This window comes from Drosophila obscura, unplaced genomic scaffold (assembly GCF_018151105.1).
Source record: "Drosophila obscura isolate BZ-5 IFL unplaced genomic scaffold, ASM1815110v1 contig_200, whole genome shotgun sequence".
In the NCBI taxonomy this organism is placed as follows: domain Eukaryota; kingdom Metazoa; phylum Arthropoda; class Insecta; order Diptera; family Drosophilidae; genus Drosophila; species Drosophila obscura.
In genome coordinates, this window is record NW_024542791.1 from 6,202,323 (window position 1) to 6,228,606 (window position 26,284).

General features: G+C 42.2%; 3 protein-coding genes across 4 annotated transcripts; 1 reads left to right on the plus strand and 2 right to left on the minus strand.

Annotated features, from left to right (window-relative positions):
- The first annotated feature begins 206 nt into the window (after positions 1-206).
- Positions 207-19,652, plus strand: LOC111073369. Of its 2 annotated transcripts, XM_022365652.2 has the most exons (5): positions 207-376; positions 1,350-1,803; positions 13,782-13,902; positions 18,694-19,156; positions 19,230-19,652. In XM_022365652.2, the coding sequence occupies exons 2-5, from the start codon at positions 1,453-1,455 to the stop codon at positions 19,363-19,365; spliced, it is 1,071 nt and encodes a 356-aa protein (XP_022221344.2). In that variant the 5' UTR covers positions 207-376; positions 1,350-1,452; the 3' UTR covers positions 19,366-19,652. The 2 variants fall into 2 exon arrangements, with proteins under 2 accessions (XP_022221344.2, XP_022221346.2); XM_022365654.2 differs by lacking the exons at positions 18,694-19,156; positions 19,230-19,652 and adding an exon at positions 13,963-14,659.
- On the minus strand, positions 19,459-21,171 carry LOC111073368 (UDP-glycosyltransferase UGT5). The gene is made up of 2 exons (XM_022365651.2): positions 20,552-21,171; positions 19,459-20,497 (listed from the first exon to the last, which is right to left on the minus strand). Exons 1-2 carry the CDS (start codon positions 21,160-21,162, stop codon positions 19,627-19,629), a joined length of 1,482 nt encoding a protein of 493 aa, XP_022221343.2. The 5' UTR covers positions 21,163-21,171; the 3' UTR covers positions 19,459-19,626.
- Positions 21,172-22,190: 1,019 nt separating this feature from the next.
- LOC111073387 (dynein-1-beta heavy chain, flagellar inner arm I1 complex) lies at positions 22,191-26,116 on the minus strand. Its single transcript, XM_022365683.2, has 5 exons — positions 26,053-26,116; positions 25,286-25,999; positions 23,366-25,224; positions 22,630-23,311; positions 22,191-22,570 (listed from the first exon to the last, which is right to left on the minus strand). Exons 1-5 carry the CDS (start codon positions 26,114-26,116, stop codon positions 22,191-22,193), a joined length of 3,699 nt encoding a protein of 1,232 aa, XP_022221375.2.
- Positions 26,117-26,284: the final 168 nt, after the last annotated feature.

Consider the following 26,284-nt stretch of genomic DNA (forward strand, 5'->3'; position numbering starts at 1 on the left):
AAACGTTAAGGAGTGCAGTTTGCATGGGGAAAAGAAAGCAAATCATTTACACAGAGAGGCAGAGAGAGAAAGAGAGCAAACGAGAAACAGCAGCGATCGCGTGCGATTGGGAGCAATTCGGAGAGAGAGAGAGAGAGAGGCCATTTGGGGAGCTTTGGGGATATAGGCTGCTGCGAACCGGCAGACCGTGTTGAGTGTGCCGGCAACAGTTAGAGCGTCGACATCATCATTTTTGTGTCGTATCGTAGCTGATCGGATCGAGCAAGCGCGTCGCCTTGTTTTCAGTGTTCCTTGTTAAAAAAATCTCCAATAAAAAAAAATCTCAAAATACCATTAAAAAAGTGTATCAACTTCGAAATATATGGCAGTGAATAAGGTGCACAAAATTCTGATTATTTTTCCGCAACAGAAAACCAATCAAAGAAAGCTATAATTCCCTGTTAATTTGATGTGCGAAATAGTTCAGTGTGACATAATATTCAGTCAATTTAACAACTGATTGTAAATTTTCTTCAGCAAATAGAAAAACGGAAAAACGTGTTTTAATAAATACAACAATTTATAGTGCAAAAATATGTGTGAACAAAATTATAATAATATCGAAAGCAACACAAATAAAACGAATTAGCTAGGAAAATTAGTGTAAACATTCGTAATTCTGTTAGAAAAGGATATTAAGGATTATTAAGGATATTTGCATATCAGAATAATACCATTTTCTTGCTTTTAATTTTTTATTTGCAACAATATTCACAAAAAGCATGCCATTTTCTTTGTTTGAATGGACCTCACAAATTATAAAAACTTATTCCAAGAACACGTCATTTTCCACTCATATCTTACTTTTTTACATTTTTCCTGCGATTAGCAACAGTCCTCACAAAAATTCGCATACACGAATCATCTCAAGTTCTTTGTTTAGGTAGGCCCAAGAAAAAAAATCTTCAAATTGTTGCCAGCGGCTCGCTAGACGCAAATTTTTTTCATTAGTAAAGAGCAGACAGCAAACAAATTATTTATAAATAAAAAACAGCGATTGAGAAAATCTTTTTTCTCGTGTTTCCATTTGCAAATAACCGACAAACCCGTTGAGGCTCAGCAGCTGTGCGCGAAAAGCGAAGGCGTGTGCCAAAAAATAGCATACATATGTATATAAATATTTGGATGTATGCCGAAATATTTAAACAACTTGTTGAAATACAGTAAACTCCTTAAAAATGTTGTGACAAGCTGCGAAGTAGTAAATAATCGACTTGAAATGAGTGGAGCAAACACACAAATTAATTAAAAGAATTAATATTTTTGATTACCAATTAATCAAATTCGGTTTCTTTTCCTTTAATTTCTAGAAAAGTGTCAAGTGTTCAATAAAAAAGCAAAGCCAAAATAAAGGGGCATAAAATAGATGAGGCATATTTCAAATACATAGAAATATTCGAAAGTGAATAGAAAATGTTGAAACATATTGTAATGTATTTAGTCATTCCCCTAATCGTCGGCTTTGCCCTGACGAATGGCGCCAACTATCACCGGTCTTGGTCGTTAAATCTACCGGATAATAATTATCGTGACGTGAGAAATGTGACCGCGAGAGGCACTCTCATCTACAAATACATCAAGCCCACCGTGTATCCGACCTCGGCACCGGCACGGAGCAGTCCTACGGAACCCTACAGCTTCTACCAGGACCAAGACGAGGACGAGTGGGACGAGGGTCTGGAGATGGGGAACCACAAGCGCGTGCCACGGCATCCGCATGATAATTATAATCAAGTGGATGGCTCGCGCACCGGCTTTGATGAGGTAAGTTTGCCGAACCCACACACAGAGAGAGAGACTTCTTGGAAGTCGTAAAAACATATCCTCCTGCCCATGATGCTTGTTGACTCTGAATCCAGCGGGGATCTTACTGTATCTTTTATTATTATCTTCACTCTGACTTGCTCGCGCTGGGTGTGTGTTTGGAGCTGTGGTTAAATATTTGTCCGCTGGTTCTTATTCAACGAGGGCTGACAGCAGAATTCTGGGGAGAGTTCTGTTCCATTAAAACCGTAATCAAAAGAATCCTCAACTATTTTAGCTTCAAATGAAATTATATAAAACGGTTTACATCTGCCGAACAGATTTTAAAAGCAATTAAAGCATTGCTTTCACAATCACAAAAATGAGAATTAGATGACATAGTTTATTCCAAAAAGTATTTATTTATGTATAAGTACAAACAAAATATCTCTAAAAATATTTCAAATAATTTCGAAATTTTATAAATAAGCCTTAAAATAATCCTCCTTTAATTCCATTCCATTTTATTAGAAATATTCTAAAACAAAGTTAAATTTTCTCAGAAATTCCTATTAATTTCATTAAAATGTAAGAGAAAGATTTCCAAACTTGTTCAAAAGTCCCCTAAAACCAACTGATTGATCGACTCTCTGTTTGGGACAAGTTTCGAGTGTCTGCGCGAGTTGTTTGCGCATTAGAATCGGAATGAGATGCCTCACCTTGAACCTTGCTCGAAGCGTGAATGAACGAACGAACCAATGCGACTGACTCGAGTGAACGACTTACCCTGAGCCTCCCATCCAGTCCCGATCGTGAGCACTGATCACTGATCACAGAGAGGCACTCGGAACGGAGGAGCCCACCCAGTTGTGGATCGATAAGAAGCAGTTACACAATGCTGTGAATACTGGGAAAAGGTTCCACTCGCAATTATGAAACGTGTTGCGGCAGGTAGGAGCCACCAATTTGGTTAACAAGCCAATTTGGCTCTGCCCCTCAGATCGGTAGCCAAAAAGATACGTACATACATACATACATACATACATATATCCTTCTCAGTCAACGATTGATGCCATCGGTTTCACTTTCCGGCCTGTAATTGGGCCAGCCCAAGCCGCTCAATGTCGTGCCGAGGAGGGAAGGCGACAGAGAACCTGTCTCTGATATTCCAGGGCCGGCAGCAGCTGGTCAACGATCGCCACATACAAACAGAGACAATCACAGTGAGACATCCACAGAGACACTTTCAATGAGGGGAATTACAGGAATATCAGATCACAGAAAGGGCTACATAACTCTCCGTTATGCTGGTGGGCCAACATTAATTGGCCTAATTGATGCGACAAGCTGTAACTGCTTGTCGCCTTGGGCGCTTACAGGGAAATCGATTGTACCAAAGGGTGTACTGTCATCCACACAGATCACAGATCCCCTAATATACGATGATGAATATTGATTACTCATAATTGAGATGGTAGTAAATGGGATTTGATTTCAATGCACAGAATGAGTCACTTGTGAAGAATGTGCATTAATGTATGCATTTATTTAAATTTACATATACATAAGTACTGAGATCACGGAACTCTTAAGCGTGAACTGATTGTACATCCGTTGTACATCCGCACATTCTACAGATCGTACAAATGTATATTCTATGAAAATATGTACGTACTAATTGCACGCTTAAAAGAAGACTTTGCTAGATTTTGCTCATAAATGAGTTTGTAAATGTGATCAGATTGCCAATCTAACAAATAACCCTGAACTACATACATACATGTTTCAGCAATTTGTCACTCCATTCTCAGTCTGTCCATCTCTTTTTCTACTTATGCCAATCCATCGCTCGCATAGAGATAGCAAATACATATGTACACATATACATAGGTATATTTGTGACTAGCTCATAATGGTGAGATAGATCTGATATGATTTCATTTCTTACAAAAATAGCCACAACTAATAATTTAATTTCATTCTTAAACCTTATAAACCCAACCAATGCTCTGCAACACCTAACCAATAACGATAGAATAACTCTGTAAATCCCTGCCAATATACTCGTGTTTTGACACATCTGACATCTTGTTCGAGTTGATTATGCTGCATTATTGCAGTTCCATTAGTTGCCAGTTTCTGCTATGTACCATATACTTATTCACTCTTATCTGTTGCACACGCAACTATGTATGGAATCCAATGGCAAAGCTGATTTAATAAGCGTTCATAAATGCCAAGCCCCGTGTGGCAATATGTAGAGGAGAAGCATGCCCCTGTGCGTCGGTGAGTGACTGAGAATGTGTGGGGATGAGGCGACCTGATGCAGTGGGGCGGTATAAAAAGCTTATGGTCTGTGGTCATGAAATTACCTTACCACAATCCAGCTTTTTTCCCCCTTCCTGTGACCCTTTGAGAAAGGAATTTAATATCATATTTCTGTCCTTTGCCACACACACACTCACATATACACACACCGATGCGCACTCACCCAAACTTGCATCAATGCGCCTGGGGGCACTTTACCTTGCCACCCAATATCTGTGCACTTGTCCTCCGAATATTTTATATTACTGCCATACCACACCAGCCCACATCTTTCCATATCATTCCAACATCCCACATCCTCCCACACCTTTGCAGTCCCACCCATCACGTTTCCCACCAATCCCATTTCATTTCGTTTCTCCGTTGTGATTCTCCTCTGTTTATTCTCCTTTTTACTGGTTTGTTGGCCAACGCATAACGACGGGAGGGGCATAATTGTGTTGCAACTGCCGCCACTACCAGCAGCAGCAACGCTGCTAGCCTGTTTTCACTTTAACTCTCCTCTTATATTATTAGCAACACCACCACAAGAACATATTCCACCACCCAAAATCTCTACATTTTTAATGTTTTGGAATTTCCAATCAGAGACCCCGAATGTTGGACCGCCGAAAGGTTATCTCTCGCCGGCTGAACTTTTTCCAGCATGTAGTTTGAAGAGCTCTCTACAGCCATATATAGAATATAAAATATTTAAATACTAATGGGTCAATAATGAAAAAGCGAATTCGTTGGAAGGGAAATCGCTTTATACTAGTCTGAAGCGTACACATGCTTCATGTTTATCAATTAATCATCGGGCACTTTAATTGCTCTCAGCACAAGGTCATTAAAATGCAAAATATAGTATATACAAATACATATTGAATATAAGACCCGGTCTAGTCATTAGCATCTTGGCGCATACAGAATTGTACTATGTACAATCTCTATAGTTGAATGACTACAAAATGCCGTTTATCTTCAACAGAATGGGAATGGAAATGGAAATGGAAGGAGGTTATCTAAGGCAAATACTCGTAGGGAGAGTGTACAGAGAGCGGCCACAATGGATGAGTCGCGATAAGGCGCAATGATTGAAAGTTCATCAAACATTCGCCAGCGGTATTCGCGGAATAGACAGTGAATGGAATTGGGAACTCCTATAAATAATAAAATTTTTGGATTCGTTTCATTTAACTGAAATATAAAAGAAAGCGATAGAACGAAATAATCATCAAATTTTTACTAGGAATTTCGTGGACTAGATTAACAATGAAAATATTATTAAATTATATAAAAAAAATTGAAATCGAAAGGAACTCGTACATTAAAGGTCAAAAATACTTTCAGCCACTGAACCCATTCTGTCTTTTCAATTTTGTAGCTTATTTTGAAAACATATACTTTGTGGGAATGCCCCGTCATAAACAGAAATCTCTACATATATCGTTAAACTTTCACTTTTGTTCGGGATTGTACTTAAAATTAAATACACAAAATGTTCTCCACTATAAAAATCTTGACCTGCCGATTGCCACACTCGGTTGAGAGACGAAATCCGTTGCCACATCGATATACATACATATATATCTGTACACACGAGTATATACTCGTATATTTTTGTTAGTGCGTAGATATGTATGTCTAGGGGTAATTTTGATTTATTGGCAATCCTAATGTGGGGCGCTTTCTGGCACTAATGACAGGCAAATCGGCTTATGACATAATAGCAAACCGCTCAAAGTGGTTTCGGTTTTCCCTCTCGTAAATCCGCTACGATCTGGTCATGATTTATAGCTCAACCGAAAGTTAAAATATATAAAATGCGGAAGCCTTAAATTTATATGGCAAATCTATAAAGTTTTATATTATTAATTTCTATCGCTTTTCTCCCGAGGGGAAAGTGTTGGCCCAAACGCAGCAGCAGGCAATGGAATGTTTTGCGGAATGTGTAGGGGAACTTGTCGCCTGAACGTACAATAAATAAAAGGAAAACAGCTCTAAAGAGTTCACTTTTTGGCATATTTCGCTGATTTTGGCCATAATTTACTCGCCCAGACTGTGGGACTGTGTGAACTGAACTTGCTGCCTGATTGATCGCCGGCCGACCGACTTGTTGGCCATTAAACGAGAGCCGTGCGCCAAACAAACACGCAATTAAAAACCAACAACAAATATAAATCATGGCCAAGACGAAGTTTTAATACACTCACACTACAATCCGCCAGCATACCATGTCTCTCCACATAAATCATAGAAATCCCTTTGTTCTATATTTAATGCGGGATTTTCTCTCAGATGATGGAGCATGAAAGTAGTTCCAAGAATTTTCTGTGCAGATTTAAGTGTGATTTCTTTTTGAAATATTTTGTAACAAGGGGGTGGGGCAGCGACTTTATGCTTGATTGATGGATATGCTGCTGAAGAAATATGGAAGAAAAAATCTTTATTCTGGGCATTTAATGTATTTGAAAGTGTTTCAGGGATTGAAATAATTTGGATTGGGAAACCTTTTAAGGGAACTTAAACTTGATTTCTTTTCATTTTATTGGGAACTAAAAAGAAGAAACTTAACCAAAAGATTTTATAATATGTGAAATAAAATATGATTTATAATTTAATACAAAAATCTCCATAATGTTTGATAATAAATTTGATAACTTATACAGCATGCCTCACCTGAAAAGTGTTTAAATGTAAAACAATCCCAAAATTGACTTATTTAATACGCAAACCCATTATAAAAGCTTTCCCTCACTTGAAAATACTTTCAATACAGCATCCATTCCAAAAGCGAACATCATTCAACACAAAAACCAACCCATAGCCTAAGTTGCTCAGTCAAAAGTCAGGGCATCGCTAAATGATAAATGCAAACAAATTGGAAAAGTCAATCTAGACCAGTCCTGGACAGACCTCAGTGCCGAGACAAGTCCAGACCAGATCAGATCATATCATATCGGAGCAGAGCAGAGCAGAGGCAGGACTGGCGCAAGCGGAACGTTTCAATCTCTTAGGCAATCTCTCTCGCGGCAATCGGCTCAGTGCGTGTGGGCGTTGCAATTAGAAGAGTTGCAGCAGCAGCAACAGCCCCCCTCCCCCCGTTGAACGCCATCTCCACATGCATCTTCCACTCCTTGCCCCAGACAAGTTCTCTATCCATCTCTATCCGCAGACTTCAATTTGATGTCTCGACTGGCAATCAGTCAATGTGATCGCTGCTGCCTATCGATCCCTCAATGCTGATGACGCCCATGATGATGATGATGATGAAGATGGGATCGCGGGTTCTCTACATTTCCGGCATGTTCATGTTGCTGTTGCAACTTTTGGTGATGCCCGCAACTTAATTGGGAGGAGGCGCCCCAGCTATTTCAGCTGTTTGGCTTCTTCTGACGGTGGGCTTGTTCTCTCAGATGGCAGCACCAGTCGCCTGTCATTGACATTGGATGGATGCACGGGTCGACTGGGCACTGTGGCATGGCCAAATGTTGCCTTTTATGGAGCCAAAGGCGGCGTCTTTGGTGATGGTAATGGTGCTTCTGCTGCTGCTGCTGCTTTCTTTTATCCCACTCGACAGCTGCTTTCGTTTTCGCATTCACCGAAAAAGCAAACAAATATAAAATTGTCATAATAAACCGTGGACCATGGACCATGAAGCCAGAAAGGAGAGTGCCAGAGGGTTACTGTGGTATCCATTCGCTCGTTAAAATTAAAAAGCATTTTACATTTTCCACACCAGACCAGAAAGCCAAAAGTCGAGCTCCTTCTTTAAAATGTATGAAATTGTATGGGCTTTTAATGCGAGTGCAGTTTCAATTAAGATATAAAAAAGCGTAGAGCACTGAGCACTGGCCAACTATACGTGCACATGTATGTATGTGTGTACGTATGCAAAGTGTTGCCTAGTTTTAATTACTTAAGTTTATGGCCAAATTGCCAGAGAGCCCCCTAATTGGCACTTTTATGACAAGCTGAAAAAAAAACAACAAAAAATAATGTTAAATGTTAAGAGAAACACAAGCAGCACTGCAATACTTACTCGGCACAATGCAGAGGCAGGCAAAACTCATCGCACATTAAGCATACGCCATGTGGTCCACTCTTTCTGTCGGGTAACCCGAATCACCCCCCATATCATTCTCGTGTCTGGTCTGGGGGCCATGTTTACAATTTCTAAAATGAGAAATATTGAGAGACAGAGAGAGAGAGAGAGAGAGAGGGAGATGGTGCCCAACATTTTTCCAAAACACTGAACGCTCTTGCTGCGCTTTTCACTGTTTAGCTTTTAGCCAAATTGCTGAATTTTGCATTTGGCGGCATGGCATTCTACACAAATTAAGAAACAGAATGAAAAAGGCCTTTAAAAAACGAATTGGGAATACCCTTAGGGAAGGAAACTCCATAGAGTGGGAAAGGGATAGGATACACAAGAGGGTTTTCACATGAAGAAAAGGAGAATTTATGGAAGAGAAGTTTTGAGAGTTCAAAATTGCTTTAATGGATTATTTGTTTCCAAATGCATGTGTAAAGGATTTGATTGATTTTTGTCTGAATTTTGACTTTAATATAAAAAGAATTTATCGGTACTCTTAGACCACCCAAAGACCATTCCAAATGGCTGCATAAGACTAAAACATCTAAAAGCTGCACATCAGCAGAAACCACCAAAAAAAAAAATTTCACAGATGCATAAAGATTGCATCTCCCAGAACAGAAATCGCTTCACGAAAAGACAGTGAAATGCTTTCTTCTGTGTATATTTTCATGGGCTCCAATATCCCGCAAGTTTCATCATACCCCACTTTCGGATGGGAATTCTAATTAAGCAAAAGAGAATCATAGTGGGGAATCTGGGATGGAATCTACTTCCCCATTTAGAGACGGCTTCTACGGGGAATGAGTTCCGTGGGGGAGAGTCAGCGTCGCATATATTTAGTTGGGTCTGTTTACTGTGCGCTCTTTGGCATAGACAAATATTGGATTGTACTTCTGGTTGGATGCCCCAGTAAGTACCATTCGTCTCGCCTCTCTCGTGTCTAGCTATCTTCCTGAACTTTCCTGTCCCTTACACCATTACCCCGTCCCTTTTGTTTATTTACACAGTTGTTGGCGAATTTGCTGGGAGTCTATTTATGCCACTGTTTTTGCTGTACCCTGCAGTCTAGTAAAGAATTGGGTTGTACTCGTAGAATGGTAAATCTCAGAGACTAGTGCAATCTTTACCCTTTTTCGGCAAAATATTTCAAATATTCCTGTGCTATCCAGAAACCTATGCTACTTAAGAAACGCCCTTTTTAAGATATGGAAATCTTAATTAATAGACTGGTATCCAGGCTAGTGTCTTGAAAAATAACAAAAAGCATGTCAAGCACAGAATTCTTACAGTCAAAATAATGAAGATTACCTATGGTTTGCCCCTATTTTTGGCAGAATAAATTTTTGTTTCAGCTTGCTAGTTCTAGCATGTTTATTTCACAGATACAGATTTCTCAAGTATTATGATGTCTCTTCCCGATCAGTAGGTATCTTTTAGTCGTAATGTCAATTTATAGCTTCTGTTTCTTTATCATATTTTTCCCATTGACGCATTTTACAATGAGACCTTAAGATGGAGGCCACAGCTTGACCAGGGCAAACACCTAAGCTAAGCCCTGAACCTCGCCTTTGAGATGTTGGTTCCCTTTTATTTTGTAGTGAATGGAGAGAGGATGCGGGGACGGGAACAGGCAACAAGCAGCAGGATAATAAAACAGTGCGTTCTGGGTGCGCTATTTGCATTTGGCTCATAACTCTTTTGATTGCAAATAAACCCACGACAGGCTCTTTATTATTGTTGTCGCAGTTGCCTTCTGGCTCGTAAAATACCAAACACAAGTCACACCCACGCCAGGAATCCCAATTGAGGCTAAACAAAAAGGTGAAAAAAAAAACAAAAAAAAATAAGAGAAAAAAAAATAATAAAGAAACTGCCACACAGAGTCCGCCACACAGTCCGCCGGTCTGCCAGGCCAGGGCATCCTTCAAACGCTCGAGCAGAACACAAGGGGCAAATGCAAATGCAAATGAAGTTTGGTTCGTTTTTTATATTGTTCGGTAGGTTTCAGGTCGGGGCCTAACAGCGCACCAACTGTTTTTCGAATACTGTCAACCCAGCAGACACTTAATGGGTTTTTTCTCTCTTTTTTGTATGTGTGTGTTCATTCATCTGGGTTCCAGCCATAGCCCCAACCCCTGGAGTGGAGCTCCGGTTCCTGCTCCTGGGATTGGCACTGCAGATTGATGGTAATGCAGGGAGGCGCTGGATACAGAGTTGGAGTCGGAGTCGGTGTCGGGTTGTGGCAACCTGGGATGGAATGGCTCTGTCATGGCTGAGCATGCGTAATGAAGCTTAAGTAGAACTGGTTATAAAACGCCAGGCATGGTCGAGGTGTTGCCTTTGATGGGCTCAGAATTAGTCGAAAAGAAGTAGAAGAACGATGGGTAGGTGGATGAGTAGTTTTTGAATAAGCTGACAGAAGGGTAAGACTTGGGATTCAGCTAAGCAAAACGATGGGTGAGATTTAGTTGGCTAAAAATATAAGAGAGAGAATTTTAAAAAGGGTGTAAAACCAGAAAGGGGCTTAAGAAAAAGGGAAGAATGCACTTTGCACTAGACAAAAATTAGATATTATGCTTGGAGAAGTAGATCACATCCTCATACTTAGAACTCTGCAATATACGCCAAAATCGATTTTTAAAAATAAAAAACCCGATTTTCTTTCATAATTATATTTTCATATCTCGGCATCTGTAGCGCCGATATCGAAAACAATTAATGAGTTGATATGAGTTGTCCTTCGATAGGCTTTTTGATTCGTATCAAAACAATGGTTATACCCAAAGTAAACCAACCTGAAGTTCTCAACAGCAAAGTATAAAAGTAGAATATTAATGTGAACTTATAGAAATAACGTGAAATTTGTATGCCATTATCTTTGGAATAGTTATAATAAGGGGAGTATGTACTATGGCCACAAGCAATGTGCAATAATGGAGAAAATGCATCGTGAAGATAAAGATAAGTTCGAAATAAAAACTCGAAATGTTAGAAGATGCCAAACATAACAAATGCGATATAAATTCCCTCTATAAAACTGAAATTTATGACTTGAGGAAACTTTTCGAAAATATCGACTTGAACAATTTATTGTACAAATGGAAATAAAGTTGATACAGAAATTTCGTACAGCAAATAGAAGCAGGATGTACAATACATGAATCATATGAAGAGGAAATCGAAACCAATAAAATAGTTGAACCTGCAGTTTATTTAAATAATGGATAAGCATTATGTTACGTACCCCCACAATATTCACAATACCCCCAAAATATTCACCACACAACAAGATATATTACACCCTTTCGCACATTCTGAGGATTCAAGCAGCCAAAAACGATATATGTATGTACATGGCGTAGTTTGGGAATTCGAGCCATTAGCTGCCTGGCATGCAGGACATGACTTGGCATAACCTTCAATTTTCAGGAATCCACCGTAGCTTTAGCCCCCTTGCCCCAGAAGCTTTCCATTACGCTGGCCATTTCACTTAACGCTTTGGTGGCTAAGGGAATGTGAATGGTGTTGTATCCTTGCTGCTGCTTGCTCCTTTCCCCTTCCTGGTTTGGTGCTCCTGAATGGCTGGTGACTCTACTCCTACTGGTGTCATTTTTCTTACATGCACACTTCATTTATTACACCCTGAAGGCAGGCTTTTCTCTGGCTACTCTATCTTTTGCCTCTGGCACCTCTTTCCTTCCCCTCCCCTCCCCACCCCTTCCCCAGTTGTCGCATTATGTATCACTTATATGCATGTCGTTAGTTTTCATGTCATTCAGTGGGGCTATCCAAGGGGCTGGGAGTGCACAGAGAATCCTTTTGTTGAAAATCGATATGTGGCAATGCAAATTGTAAAAGTTTTTACCCCCCGTCTACTCACTACTCTCTGTCGATTTTTGCTGTTGCTGTTGCTGCTGCTTCTGGTTCTGCTTCTGCTGGTGGTTCCTCTGTTGCTCTTTGAGCTGTAAGTGATAGCTTTTCAGGTGCTCTCAGGTGTGGCACACACATTGCAGTTGCTGTTGCAGTTTGCTGTTGCTGCTGCGGCTTTTGTGTTTGTGTGTATGTGTGTGTGGAAAGCGTGTTAAAAATCTGTTAAATAAATCAAAATTTCTGCGTATAACAAGCCGAACACACACAGCCATACAGGCGCTGCCATGAATAGCTGCCACACACTCAAACATATTCATAAAAAGCTGCCACATGCCACACACACGCACACAGATACTCATGAATAGCTGCCACATGAATACCTGCCTCTGCAACCTGCCAGCATAAATCAAAATGCATAAATTTAATTTAATTTTTGTTCACTTGCCGCAAAAACAAAGCCAAACATCGGATAAAATAAAGTTGAAGCAAGAAGCGTTAAAGCTCTTGTTGCATACTCCAAGGGGCCTGCCACGTGGCAGACAGGTAATGGGGAGGGGAGAATGGGGTTCCATGGAGAACCATACAATCTGCTTATTACAAAATGATTTTAGCATAATGCATTTTCGCATTTTCCACACAATTTTCCCCCACATCAAATAAACACAAAAGAAAATAATTCAATGATTTTGCACGCAGAGATTTCCATATTTCATCACAAACATTGATACAATATTTGGGTATTTCACAAGAAATTGTAATAAGAGAACATCATGATTAGTCATCAAGACATCTTTAAAGATCAGAATAAAAGTGGAGCACAAAATCAGGCAAAAAGAATAGATGGGCGTGCATAGAGTCAATTTTCTGTGTAGTTCATATCAGTATGCAAAACCATACATGTCCATTTGATGAGTCAGTCTTCTAGCGAACAAGAATTTGCCAGATGAGCCAAGACGAACAAATGTACATATATATATGTTTGTATATGTATTTAAAATTATTAACATATGTATCTATTATATAAATAAATATCTTTATCAGAGAGATGACTGGCAATTCAACAAGCAGCTCCAACCAATAAGAAACGGCATCTCCGCTTTTTCTGATAGCTTAATTTATTAGAGCTGCATCATAAAGCGATTCAAGCAACACAACGCATGCCAAAACCTAACCTTTAGTCAACTCCAATTAAAGTAAAGTTGGACTGCTTTTAAATATGATTGAAGTTTGTTCAGCCATTAGGCAATGATCCCCCCAAAAACATGTTAATAAAAAATTGAAATTCAAATATTTCAGCATGGTGTCATCTCATGGTGTCCCACCTAGAATTTAACAATCCAATTTATTAGCTGCTCGCACTGTAAAATATTTGCAGACTTATTTTTGTGTAGTCACACAATTTTCAGTAAATGGTAAAAATTTCATGGGGAGTAAAACCATATTGCCAATAGTGCAATAATAATGAAAGCCTCAACATACAGAATGTGAAATGGAGTTACGTGGTTATAAAACAACAAAAACAAAAAACCAAAATAATAAATAAAACTCTAACCATAGCAGAAGTAAATCCAAAAAAAATATAAAAAAATATGCACCCGCATATGAACGGACGAATGTGTTTTTGTGTGGCAAAAGCAAAAGCGTGCAATATGCTGGATTTTTCGCATTTCCATATCAATTTTCAATGGTTTTTTTTCTTTCTTCTTTTTTTGTATTGTAGGACTATCCATCCGATCAGGCGCCTGGCGGTTGGACGGCACAGAAAGAGCAGGAATTGGGAACACCCAGTAGGGTGCAGGCCTCCCGACAGGCCTACGAGGAGAAGCAGGAGATAAAGCAGAGTGAGTATAGAATACAGTCCATGGGGTTCATTGAGGCTATTAAATGCCGTCTCACATAAGGTCGAACGATGTCTCTATAGCACCCCGTCCCTATCCCCGCACCCCGTCCCTTTTTGGTTGTGGTAATTTTGCTGCAAATAGATGTATGTAAACGGCGCCCAACCGACCGACCGACCGCCCGCCCGCCTATGATGATCACGTTCTGGCCATAAAAAATGTGCTAAGCAAATGTTTTCAGCGAAAAAAAAAGCAAAAGAAAGGGGGAAGTGCACACACAGACATTCGTACAATACGAAATGGCATAGAACAGAATGAAATTGTTTGGTGTTTGATGTGCAAAAGCGACCAGACTCAGAGATAAATATACTATGTATGTATAGAGGAGCCGACCCGGCACAATCCCTGTCTTTATTTATGGCAATGGAAATGAAAATGACTGTTTTATCCCTTGGCACGTGACTCTCTGCAGTCGATGATGGAAAACCAGAACTACGCGTCGAGGCACCCAAACGACAGAGAAGGTCAAAAGTCAGCCTTGTTTAAGCTATACGCACTTTGCTTTCTAAACGCCCGAACTGAAAGTCGGAACCCAACAAATGAGTGAAAATTCCACTTTAAGAAGGACTCGAAAAAAAGAAATGAATAGCAAGTCGCGGGCTGTAATACCCTTCCGCACATGTTACACAGGAAGTAGCTTTATTTGGATTGTATTTTCGCAGAAAGGTGAGAAGTGGAGGTAGAAGAATTCCTCTAGATAGAAGTTCTCTAGCTAAGGTTAATATTAATAATATTTTATAATATATTAATATTTTCCCAAAGAAGAGACTACAATTCTGGAAGATTGGTTGCTTTATATACTTTTTGGGATGCAATTTTCTTTTCAAACTTGTGTGGAATATTTTGTACACCCTCTTTAAGGGTATAAGTAATACCCCTTGGGTTATTTTCTCACTACCTCTACCCATCCTTACCTCTCTCATTCTCTTTCTCCTACTTGCCCCATGATGCATCTGCACTTTCGTTGCAATTAAAAGGAGAGTTGCCTTGTTAACCACACTCACTCCTCACACTCACACACTTCCTTCTACCCCACTGCTGGTCTCAGCTGCTGCCTGCTCTGTTGATTATACGAGTATGTAGCTGCTGCTGTTGCTGCTGCTGCTGCTGCTTTTGGGGAATTCAAGTCTCGCATAGATCTTACCAATTACTTCATTACAAGCGTAATGCCGCTAGGCTTGCCAACAGCTACTACATCAACAACTTCCACAACAACCACAATTACCACAACCACACAAGCCTTAGACCGAGACAATGACAATGAAATGTGAGCTCGGGCTCTCGGGCTCCCGGTCTCAAGCCTCTGTCTCAATATCTTTTTATCTTTTACCACTCCTCCGCCTCTTCTCTTTGGTCGCTGTATCTTTCTCTCTGTCTCATTTACCATTTGCATTCGAGTGGAAAATTGTCGCCGTTTAATGGGCGCGAAAATTGTGTTTTGGAAAACCGTTAAGAGCATGTGGACAGCATCTGAAGATGAGGATGAGATGAAGACGGAGATGCAGAAGGAGGAGTAGATGGTCTACAATGTCAGGCCCATGGAAAGTGTGTCAGTAAGCCTGGGAAATTGTCAATGAATGCGGCAGCTACATATAGGATATTGTGAATGCTGTTTGGAGAGGTTTGCTTTTAACTGCATAATGATGCAACAATTTTCTTATCACATTGCTCGTTGGCTGTTTGCATTAGCAGGAAAATAAGTTGACAGTTGGAGGCTTCCTCAGATTGGCTTCCTTGAGGTGTGTTTATCCACCGTTATCGAATATTTGCACATCACTTTGGGTCAGTGGCGTACGCAGAGGGGCGAAATTTAATGCTAAAAGCCACTAAAAAAGATCTTCCCGATGGAATAACCCGTATAGACAGATTCTAAGCTCCCCTTGTGTTACATTTCCACAGATTTGCCGTCAAAAAATTTAAAGTCTAGAATATGCCAAATACATTTTTAAATACCCCTTATTTTAATTTTTCCTGTGAATGTCACTGGCCGTGCGTGTCGCTGGCGCTGACTCACTTAGTGATGGCTATTTTCGACTTAATTGCCTCGAACGTTGGCACTTTTCTTCTGCTTATTTATTTTAAGACAGACAGTTCCAAAGAAAATATTGTTGAAGAAAGTCAAGTGACTTAATCAGTGGCTTCATTTCGCTACCGATAATAATTTCTTAATTTTAAAGAACGGGTATTTCCATTTAATTGTATCATTATGAGATGAAGTGAAGTCTTCAAAAAGGTGAATAAGCTTCTAATTTAATTGTGGAGAAAAATAATACTTGTACTCAAACATAAGAGCCAAAAAGTAGCCCAAGGGATCTATCTATTAATATAATATTTGGATGTTAATGAAAGCCAATTTATATACCATTCGATTTAGAGTGCAGTTTCCCAGATTTCCAAATATCCTATGCACAATCCACTTTATAAATTTACATTTCTGCATCCGAAAGTTGAATGCTTTACTCAAATATAGTGGCCAGAAATTTTGTAAAGTTCTTAAAGTATTAAAGCATAATAAATATTTGTATATTACGCCTAATAAAAATTCATTCAAAACTGAATTTCCGTTTATTGCTTGGATTTTCTGGTTGCAATTTCTGGTTTCCATTTCTCCACTTGAATCGTTTAGCTCTTCCATATTCATTACACACTCGCATTTTGTAGGAAAAGTCATGTTCTCTCTATGTTCAATTTGAAAAGTTTCTCCCTTGATTAAATGATGTGTAACATTTGGCAGAGCACTCAAAATGACTTTATTGGCCGGGCTCAGCTCAGCCTCAGCTGTTGGTCATGGTAAACTATGGTAATTTCCCAGAGAACCACAATGCACCCCCATTCAGGAAGGAGCACCATATACCCCCCAATCTCGCCTTCTTTGAATAGGGGGAATGCCAGGGTCGCCCCACATTTTCATGGGCAATGCCATTCCAAGTTCAAAGGCAAACCAGACCAGCAGACCAGTCCAACCAGAACTGGGGAAAACTCTACTACAACAGCATCAGCAACGTTGCAATGAGCTGCACTCTCCTCTTACCCCCCCCCCCCCCCCTGCCTTCTGCCTCTTTGAAACACCCAACCCTTCCTCCTCCTCCTCCTAGTTCTCCTCCTCCTAGTTCTCCTCCTCCTAGTTCTCCTCCTCCTTCTCCTCTCTTTTCCAGTCCTTGAAGCTTGTTGAGATAGTGCCCCTTGAATTATTCATGTGGCTGTTGTGGATGACGCCGACCCAGCCATTGAGTCTGAGGCATTCAACCATCGCAGCGATGCCCCCTTTCCTTCCTCTGGAGATTCCCCACCTCGCGCTCTCTCACCTACTAAAACTAGCCCCAATCCACCTCTTGCGACCCCCCTCAGCGTACTCGTTAAGTTGATGATTCAATCATGAAGCGTTTATGAAAATTACATATGGATGCAGCTGGTTATGTGTCTTGGTTCTGGCTTCTGGGCTCCCCCCCACACACCCAAGGAGCCGAAATGCTTTGAAAGTTGTTCTCCAGTAGGTGATTCGATCGAGGAGTTGCACAGGAACTGGGACTAGTACTGGGATTAGCTACCCATTGGGTGGTCTGCTCTGACTGCAGACTTCTCCAGGCTCCCCGGCACCACTGCTCTCTTTGCTTTCATTTGCTTCTGTAACTTTATGGTTCTAATAGGAGCTACACATCGAAGGAAGCCGAATGTTTGCATACCCTGAAAGATCGAATTTACCATGGGGTACCTTAAGAAATAATTTTATTTCAGTTTCGATTTTTGTTAGACTTAGAAATAGGTCTTATTGTAGTGGGCCATATTAAAAAAACATCTATTGATGCATATATGAATATACTCTTATATATGTTTAAGTACAACAAAAATTCCATTAAATTTGTCTTTTTTATATTTAAAAAACCGAATATTTAATTTAAATATGGATGTTTCTTGCACTGTTAAATTTTTCTCTAAGTGAAAATGCGTTGCAAACATCATGCCACATTCACACTACGCCAATAAAGAGTATAAAAAATAATTTCGCTTGCAGATTTGTTCAGAGAATTTTTATAGTGCGACGCATAAAAAATGAGAGAGAAAACCACACGCCTGCAACGGTAAACTTAAGCAAAGGCAAAGGCCATAAAGGTGCACGCTGCTCCAGTCGATCGATAAAGATAAATAAAATCGCTAAAATGATTTTAAGCCTTAATGTTTACGGCAAAAACGTCAATGGGCGATCAACAGCGCCCAAGTGAAATGCTCGAACGGCATTGAAAACGTAGTGGAGTTAAATGCCAGTTTAGTGAACTGCTAAAACGAGCAGAACCCTAATGGGATATTAAATAATTAACTTGATAACAGGTTTGTCAGTGACACACATTTACAAACATCTAGATCTGAAAAAAAAAATTCCTGAATTGGTATAGATACTCGACCTATATTTAAAGGCAGTTGTTAATCAGACATTTTAAAGCAAATGACGTTAATTAGCTCTTGAATTAGCATTAGCAAACAGATATACATATGCTACGAATGATACGAACGGAGAGCGTACGCCACGAGCGACATTACAATGCAATCTCAAAAAGTGAGAGTCGAATATAACATTGCATTGGAGCTACCAATGTTAATATTCTGCTAATAAAACTATGGTCTCTTGGATCTTATCTTTATTTAACAATATCATGCAATTAAGTTAATATTTTTAGTAACAACCGTTTTCGGTCTTCAGAATATTCTTTATCAAACTTCCTGTTATTTCCTTTTCAGGGACAATCATCATAATGGCCAGAGCTCACAACAATCGGATGAACAAAGAAGCCGAATGCAAAGAGCCCAAGGCTCAAGTCATTTACATGATTGGAGAGACAAATATACAGTATTATCCTCGAGCCACGATTCTCCATCGGTGCGACAGTTCCACTGGTTGTTGTCGGGATGGGGAGATCTGTTCCGTGAAAAAAAACGTTACGGTGGAGCTGCCATTTGTGTTGAATAATCGCGGCAAGATGATCCCGCTGGTCAATCACACCGAATGCGGTTGTGTGCAGAATGTGAGTCGTCGCAAGCGTAGCACCCAGTGCCAGTGTCCCAAACACTTCAAGGACTTCAGCTGGCGGGGAAATGTGGTGGGCGAGGTGATGCTATACTGCCGCTGCGATTGCCATCTCAATGATGCGGCGTGCCAGAGGTTAAAGAACGGCGAGGAAGGATTCGCCATGAATGACCGAATGTGAGTTTCTCAACAGAAAAGTGTAACTAACTTTTTTCTTTACTATCTAACTTTCTCTCGCCATGTTCTACAGCCGCATACAGCACCGGGAAAGCAGTCAACCGATCTGCAACTATGGCCTCTATGATGTGAAAAACGGACGCTGTCCACGTCCGGGCTCGATGCATCAGACGAAGCTGCAGACGAAGCTGCAGTGGGGCAAGGGCTAAGCTGGAGCCCTGGCCGCCAGCGAGTGCCGCCGCCATTGAACGAAAGCAATCCAGAACTGTGTATACACTAAATATTACTTATAAAAGATTACGATTAATGCATATTTACTATCTACTATATATTAAACTATGCGATGCAGCTATCCCACTGCATCTGATACAAGTTCCGTTCAGAAGTATTGCAACTAACATTCAAGTGTACTTAAGTTATCTCGATTAAGTTCATATCTTAAGCTATTTACCGTGTGTATCTGTATTCAATTAAACGATACTTCTAGTCACAGAAATCTTTTGGTTTATTCTGCTAAAGATTCCAATTAGCAGCAACAATCCGCCATAGATCAGCGCATAGACATCGATTGAGTAATACTGGATAAAGTTTAGCTGCCGGGCGGGACTGTACAGGTGCTTCGCCCCCCTGTGACGTATGACATACTCCAGCCAGTAGGTTGCCAGATCGCTGGCATTCCTCGGACGATCGCGGTAGAGATGGGAAGCTGTCGATATACTCACGGAGTAACGGGAATGGCTGAGAATTCTTCCCATTGCCTTGGACAGCTCTACATGGCTGACATTCTGCATAGACAAAGTCGAACCCCAGCCTTTGGCTTCCATCTTTTGAAGATTGGCTCGTTGATCTCCCAGCAAGGGTAGCCCCAACATGGGCACTCCATGGTACAGCGCTTCGGTGAGGCTGCCCTTGCCGCCGTGTGTGATGAAGAGGCACGTCTGCTGCTGGCCCAGCAAGTGCCGCTGGGGCCACCATTTGGCCAACTTTAGATGGGAATGATGCGACATAATTTCACTGGCATTGAGTCCATCGTAGGTCCAATAGATATCATAGTCTGGGAATTGAGCAAACGCCTTTGTGAAGGTCTTAACCAAATGCCCAGGAGATCTTTTCCACGTGAAGCGGGTGCCCAAGCTGAAGATGATGAGAGAACGATTCCTCGAAACCTCTGGCAAAGTCTCATTCAACTTTTGCTCCAAGAGTATTCCACCTATATCAATCATGCTGGGCAATAGCGGCGCAATGGGTCCCTCGCTGATCATATGATGATTATTCAGAGCCAAGACAACAGAACGACGCATTGTCTCAAATGGGGGATAGTGCGGCTCCGGAAAATGTGAACTAAAGTGAGAAATCGTGATAAGCGTTATAGAATTGTAAGTCAGCTATTCGCACCTGTAAATCTTTTGCAGAACTCTCCGCGCCACCATTTCCATTAGCTTTTCCCACACGCCAAAGAGCCAGGCAGAGATTCCACTACGCTGCCGACTGTCATATGGCTGAGACACATACCAGCGTTCCTCTGGATTCCCCATGAGACTGTTGACAAATCCAATCGGCTGTTGGGTGGAGACAATCACCGCTGGACAATTGAAGTGAGCAGCCACGCCCAAAAGATGATCATTGAAATGGTAGCCCAAAAGTAACAGATCAAAGTGGGGCTTGGGTGACAGATTCAGGAAGTCTTTCCAGGCTGGCTGATCGAGGAGATCCCCCGACTGCTCCAAGCGGTTAAACATCCGCTGCAGACGCAGCAGCCAATCCGAGGATGTTCCAAGATTACCCTCATCCGCTGGCTGTTCCCACGGCACCAGAATGTGTGTGACGTTGCCTTGCAGTTCCACCTCCGCCAAGGGGAGCGTGGTGACCAACGTTAGCTGATGACCCCGTTGCAGCAAAGCACGAGCCACGGCCATGTGCACCAGCAGCTGGGAGCGATGCACATTGACAAAGAGACCAAGTATGTGGTGGGACTGTACCTCCACCGTGCTGCAGATGCCGAGCATCAACAGCAGTATATGTCTGACCGGCGATCGGTTCATGACTGAGGCCGAAGAACGCCCAAGATTCACAATAACAAGTAAATACCAAGTCTTTGCGCCCGCTCCCATACCCACAATCAATCAAATTGATAACAAATTGGCCCAAAATAATTTGGTTACTTAACAAAATCAGTCACCGCCCGTCCTGCTGTGGCAAGAAATGCGATACACAATTTTAAAAGTAATGAAAAATTAACAGATATGGTAAATAATAATGTCAGCAAAGATTTGGATACGTTCGAAGCTAATTGGGGGATGCATAATGCAATTTTAATCGAACTACAAAAATAGTAAATACATTTCGAGACGCTTTTTGAACCAAGGAATATTAAATTTAATCTCGAAATAGATCAAATTCTGTGAGAAAACTTCTACTTATATCTATTTCTTACGATACCTTCATTACGATTAGATATCTTAAAATTATTGCTTAAACTTTTGCAGAGAATAGCTGCAACTGCATTAATATCGTTGACCGCAACAGACACCCACAACTGGCGTTGGACACCACAACTAATTGTCCAAAACCGCACATTCACGCAATGCTTAATCAGCAGCAAACTTAATTACATTCAGTTTTAAGCTTGTTTGTGGTTTTTTACTTCAACAGCAGTTACATTTAAAACTTTGCTGTGGAAAGGGTGGATATGTTTCTGCAGACTCCAAAAAAAAGGTTCCAAATAAATAGTCGTAAGTCTAGATAAAATTGCTTGAGAGCTACGTAGATCGCAAGCGCGAGACAATAGCGAGAGCTAACACCCCGTCGTAGCAGGAGTGCTAACAGCTGCTGCCCTAAACAAACATAAAGTTAATTAATTGGAATAGCAATCAAATATCCAGCTGAAGTGGGGAAATTATCAAAATTGTTGTGAACTCAAAATAATGTCCGTAATTCAGCAGATCAACAGATGAAGAAGAGATGTTACCCATCCGAAATGATCTATAAAATATTAAATTTATACAAATTCTAGACAGAACAGAAAAATACTCAACTATTTCTTGGGTAATTTGGAGTAGAAATCCTCGAGGAATTCTTTCAATATAAACTTGAATTTTTCCGCTTGCTTGGCCAGCTCCAATTTATTTTCATCGCCTTCATTGTCGAGCATCTCATCAGCCTCGCTCAGAGTCTGAAGGTAGTGCAACCAAGCGGACTCCAAGCCGAGCACCTGCTCATGCGTCTTCTCGGCCAGTTTTACCTGATATTTGTGGAGCAGTACAAATAGCTCCAGCATGGGTGTGAAGGTCGCCTGTTTGAGAGGCACCTCCTGAACCAAACGGGCGAAGAGCTTTTTGGCAGCCACCGTTTCGCGAATGGTGCGCGGCACCTTCATTACATTCCTCTCATTCCGTCGCATATAGCGATAGGTGGCTGTAAAAGAAGATTAATCAAATTGGGAGATTGAAGCATTATAATTCAGAAAGTCGCACCTCTCATCCAATTGGTGGCATGATCCAGCAGCATTTTAATATTCAAAGCCTGCCATTTCTCTATCCAATCCAGTATGGTGCTTTTGAGGGCATTCTGATTGATTAATATGAAATAGACATTCGTGATGGCATCCACAAAGGAAACATCATCGGCCAGCGCGCTGTAATGTTCGATTCCACCTTCAAACACTCCCGCTGTCCGGGCACTTTTCATCAGGCGTTCGGTGAACTGTTCTTCTGTGTTTTCCCACAGCATGCGATGGTGGTTCCACTGCTCCTGATAGCTGTCCATCTCCTGCCGCTGCTTGGATATTTCCGCTTGGACGCTGCGCATCAGCTCGGAGCATTCCTGATCCTCGCGAAACACTCCAGCGAATCCCTGTCGCTGCTCTGCCTTGGGCAGCCGCAGCTTGTAGCCCAGTCGCGGGAACTGATCCAACATGCAGCGGATATTGTCAATCACACCACACAGTATAGTGCCAATTTCATCCATATCTGGACTAAACACAATCGCACCATCCTTGACATCCGATTCCAGGACCAATATGGGTGCAGGTGCCATGTCCTCATCGCGATGCAGGGCATCGTAGAGCTTGGTCAAAGAGCTGCGAGCGCTGGTCATTAAGGCATTGGCCAGCATATCATCCAGCCCGTTCACATAAACAATCCACTCGGCAGACATCTAAAATACACAAGAGTTTTCGTGTAAATACAAGAATTAGGTGTATCCACTCACCTCATCTTTGACCAAATGGAACTGCCTGCTGAATGCGGAAAGCAACTCCACAATATGGTTGTAATAATTCCTCAGTGTATCGCCAGCACTCGTCAGCCAGCCGGATAGTTGCTGCTGCAACACGGATATGTCCACGGCGCCCATAAAATTAAAGCGCAGCAGAGTGGTATCGCAAATCTTTTCACAGCACCTGGCCACGCCCCGATTCGCACGCTTATAGATGTGGACAATCTCCTGAAAGTCTTGAACAAACTCCCCGCAATCTTCGAAGAACGTTTGCTCGCTTAGATCGGCACCGTAGGTGTGCTTGAAGATGCCCGGAGCCAAGTGCCGATCGCAGGCCAGGATCAGCGGTCGAAATAGCTTCCGTTCGCGATCTGTGAGGCCCATCAGAATGCGATTGTGGCTGAGACACAGTTGCGTGACGCTATTGTACACGGACCTCAGGCTGTCGCACCTCTCGTAGAACTTTTTGATGGTACTCGGTATGGGGAAGCCCAATCGCTCAAAGTGCTGGGCCTGCTCGCAGATCTCGACGACAGCTGGATCTATGTTGCACTCCAGCAGACCTCTCGCCTGCTTGCTGCGTACTATCAGATAGCGCTCGAGTCTCTGGTCGAGATCGGCTGACCAGCCACAGCATTGCTTTTGCCAATCCTCATACGCCTGACGCGCCTCTCGATCGTACTCCTTGCGTAGGGAATCGAATTTGGCCAGCGTAGCAGCAGCCTCCTTGACTGCCGGCAGCCATTCGGCGTTCTTCAATCGGTTGCGTAGCCAGGTGAGGCGTTCCAGATTGATGCGATAGTTGAGGGCACGGGACACATGATGGGAGAGCCAGGACTCCTGTTGCTGTCGACACTCCAGCAGCTTTCTCGACGAGGCATCCATTTCCTGGGAGAACATGCGCCACAAGCGACTCACCTCCCGCAGGAAGGTCTTCCTCAGAGTGCCGCTATGGCGATAGGAGTAGAAAAACAGGGCTTGCAGACCCTCCAGGGCCTCCTCCACATTGCAGACATGCTGAAACACATTGAAGATCAGACGTTGGACGGTTTCCTCCAAGTGCTGGACATTGGCGCGATACATGGCCACCAGGTCGTACCAGTCCTCGCGATGAACATTTAGGATGATCGACTGTGAGCCACTGCAGCGTTGCAGCTTCTTGAGAGTCTCCAGAAAGGTATTTTCCACATTTGCGGCAATCTTGTCCAGCTCCGCGCCTCTGGTGCCGCCAAACTCGGCCCTGGGTATGGTCTCGTTCTCATCCAAACGGCCAAATACAATCATGGACTCGCATATATCAATCACATCGTTCAGCCGCTCCACAAAGGCATCCACATGATTGAAGATGATCCCCTCGTCTAGCTGCCAACCCACTTGGGTGGGCTGCCTCGATATTTCCTCATAGATTCCTTTGTAGACCAGACAGCACTCGATGGACGTGTTGCACATCTTGATGCCAAAGCGCGGCCGTCCCGCGAGTATCTCCTGCACTTTGGTCTGCTCGGTGCAGAACTTAATAATCTGATTGCTGAGATTCCGAAAGAGACCTGTGATCAGTTCCCGCGTGTTATAGTACTCCGAATTCAGCCAGATGAAGCGCACGAGATGGATTATTTGGGGCAGCAATTTTGTGAGCTCTGCGGGACTGTTGGACAGATCAATTTTGGAGCAGGGCTCGATCAGCAAATGGAGATACTTTATGTTGGACAATGATTGAACCAGCTCCAGCTTGGCCGACGCTATTAGGTCATCTATTTGGGGCATGTGAACGGAGTTGGATTGCCGCAGCACATGGAAAACCTTCGCCACATCCGACTGAGCCAATTGGGCGTTGATTCCCTGCAGGACTTCATCTAACAAGAGGCAGAGATTGCATCAATTAGATAGGTTCCGTGAAAGAATTGCTGTACCTACAGCGATATTCCCAGAATTCAAACTCATCCCGCACTGTGACCAAATCGTGGGGCACCGTCAATGTGCAATCGCCCATCAAGGTACGAATCTGAGTTGTCCAATAGAGAGCAATGCCTTCCAGTCCCTTAGCCAGCTGCCTGTCCACCTTACCCACTTCCCCCTTACCGACCCCGAGCTGTTTGATCACATAGGGAACATATAGCACGGCCATGCCACCAATCTGGTAGTGCGTTCCCGTGAGGAATCCCAGAAACCTATCCATGCTCGAGCAAAAGCGCAGGCGGACGGTGTCATTCCATTCGGGATAGTTGCGGAAGAAGGGCATATACAGCCACTCCAGGACATGCAGCAGGCAGCCATCTACATCGCTATGAACCGTGCCAAACTGGATCTCATCGTGGAAGGCCTCCACAGTGAATATCTCGTTCGGTTCGCGACGAAAGTAGCTCATGTCGGTAATGTACGTGGTCGGAAAGCCCAGGCAGGCGGTAAGCGTGCTCCCGTCATAGAAAACAGTCAGCAGGGGCTCGTTGACCTCCAACAGCCAGCGGCGAATGATGTCCACTGAGTTCTCATGCCAGTCCCGATGGTCCAAGCAGCTCAGCACACACATGCGCTGTATGAACTCCACCAGCTGATGCAATTCCTCATCACTGTACGTCGGTCGAGGTGTCTCAACACGCAGCTCCTCCTGGCGCTGTTCCACATTCCGCTCTAAATTTGCGGTTTCAGATTAGACCTCTCAATATAGGTTGTCCCAAACTCACCCTCGTCATCGGTTAAATCAGAGTCAGTAAGATGTTCATCTTCTACAGCGCTAGAGGACGTCATTCTCGCAAGTTTTATGTTTTTTTCGCGCAAAATAAATACAGAAAATCCATGGTAACTGGCACGAGACTACCGTTACTTGTCTGTTGCAACATATTCGAATTAATTAAACGCTAAAAATAACCATCTCAAAAAAATATCGAATTTGGTATATTTAACTGTAAGTAATTT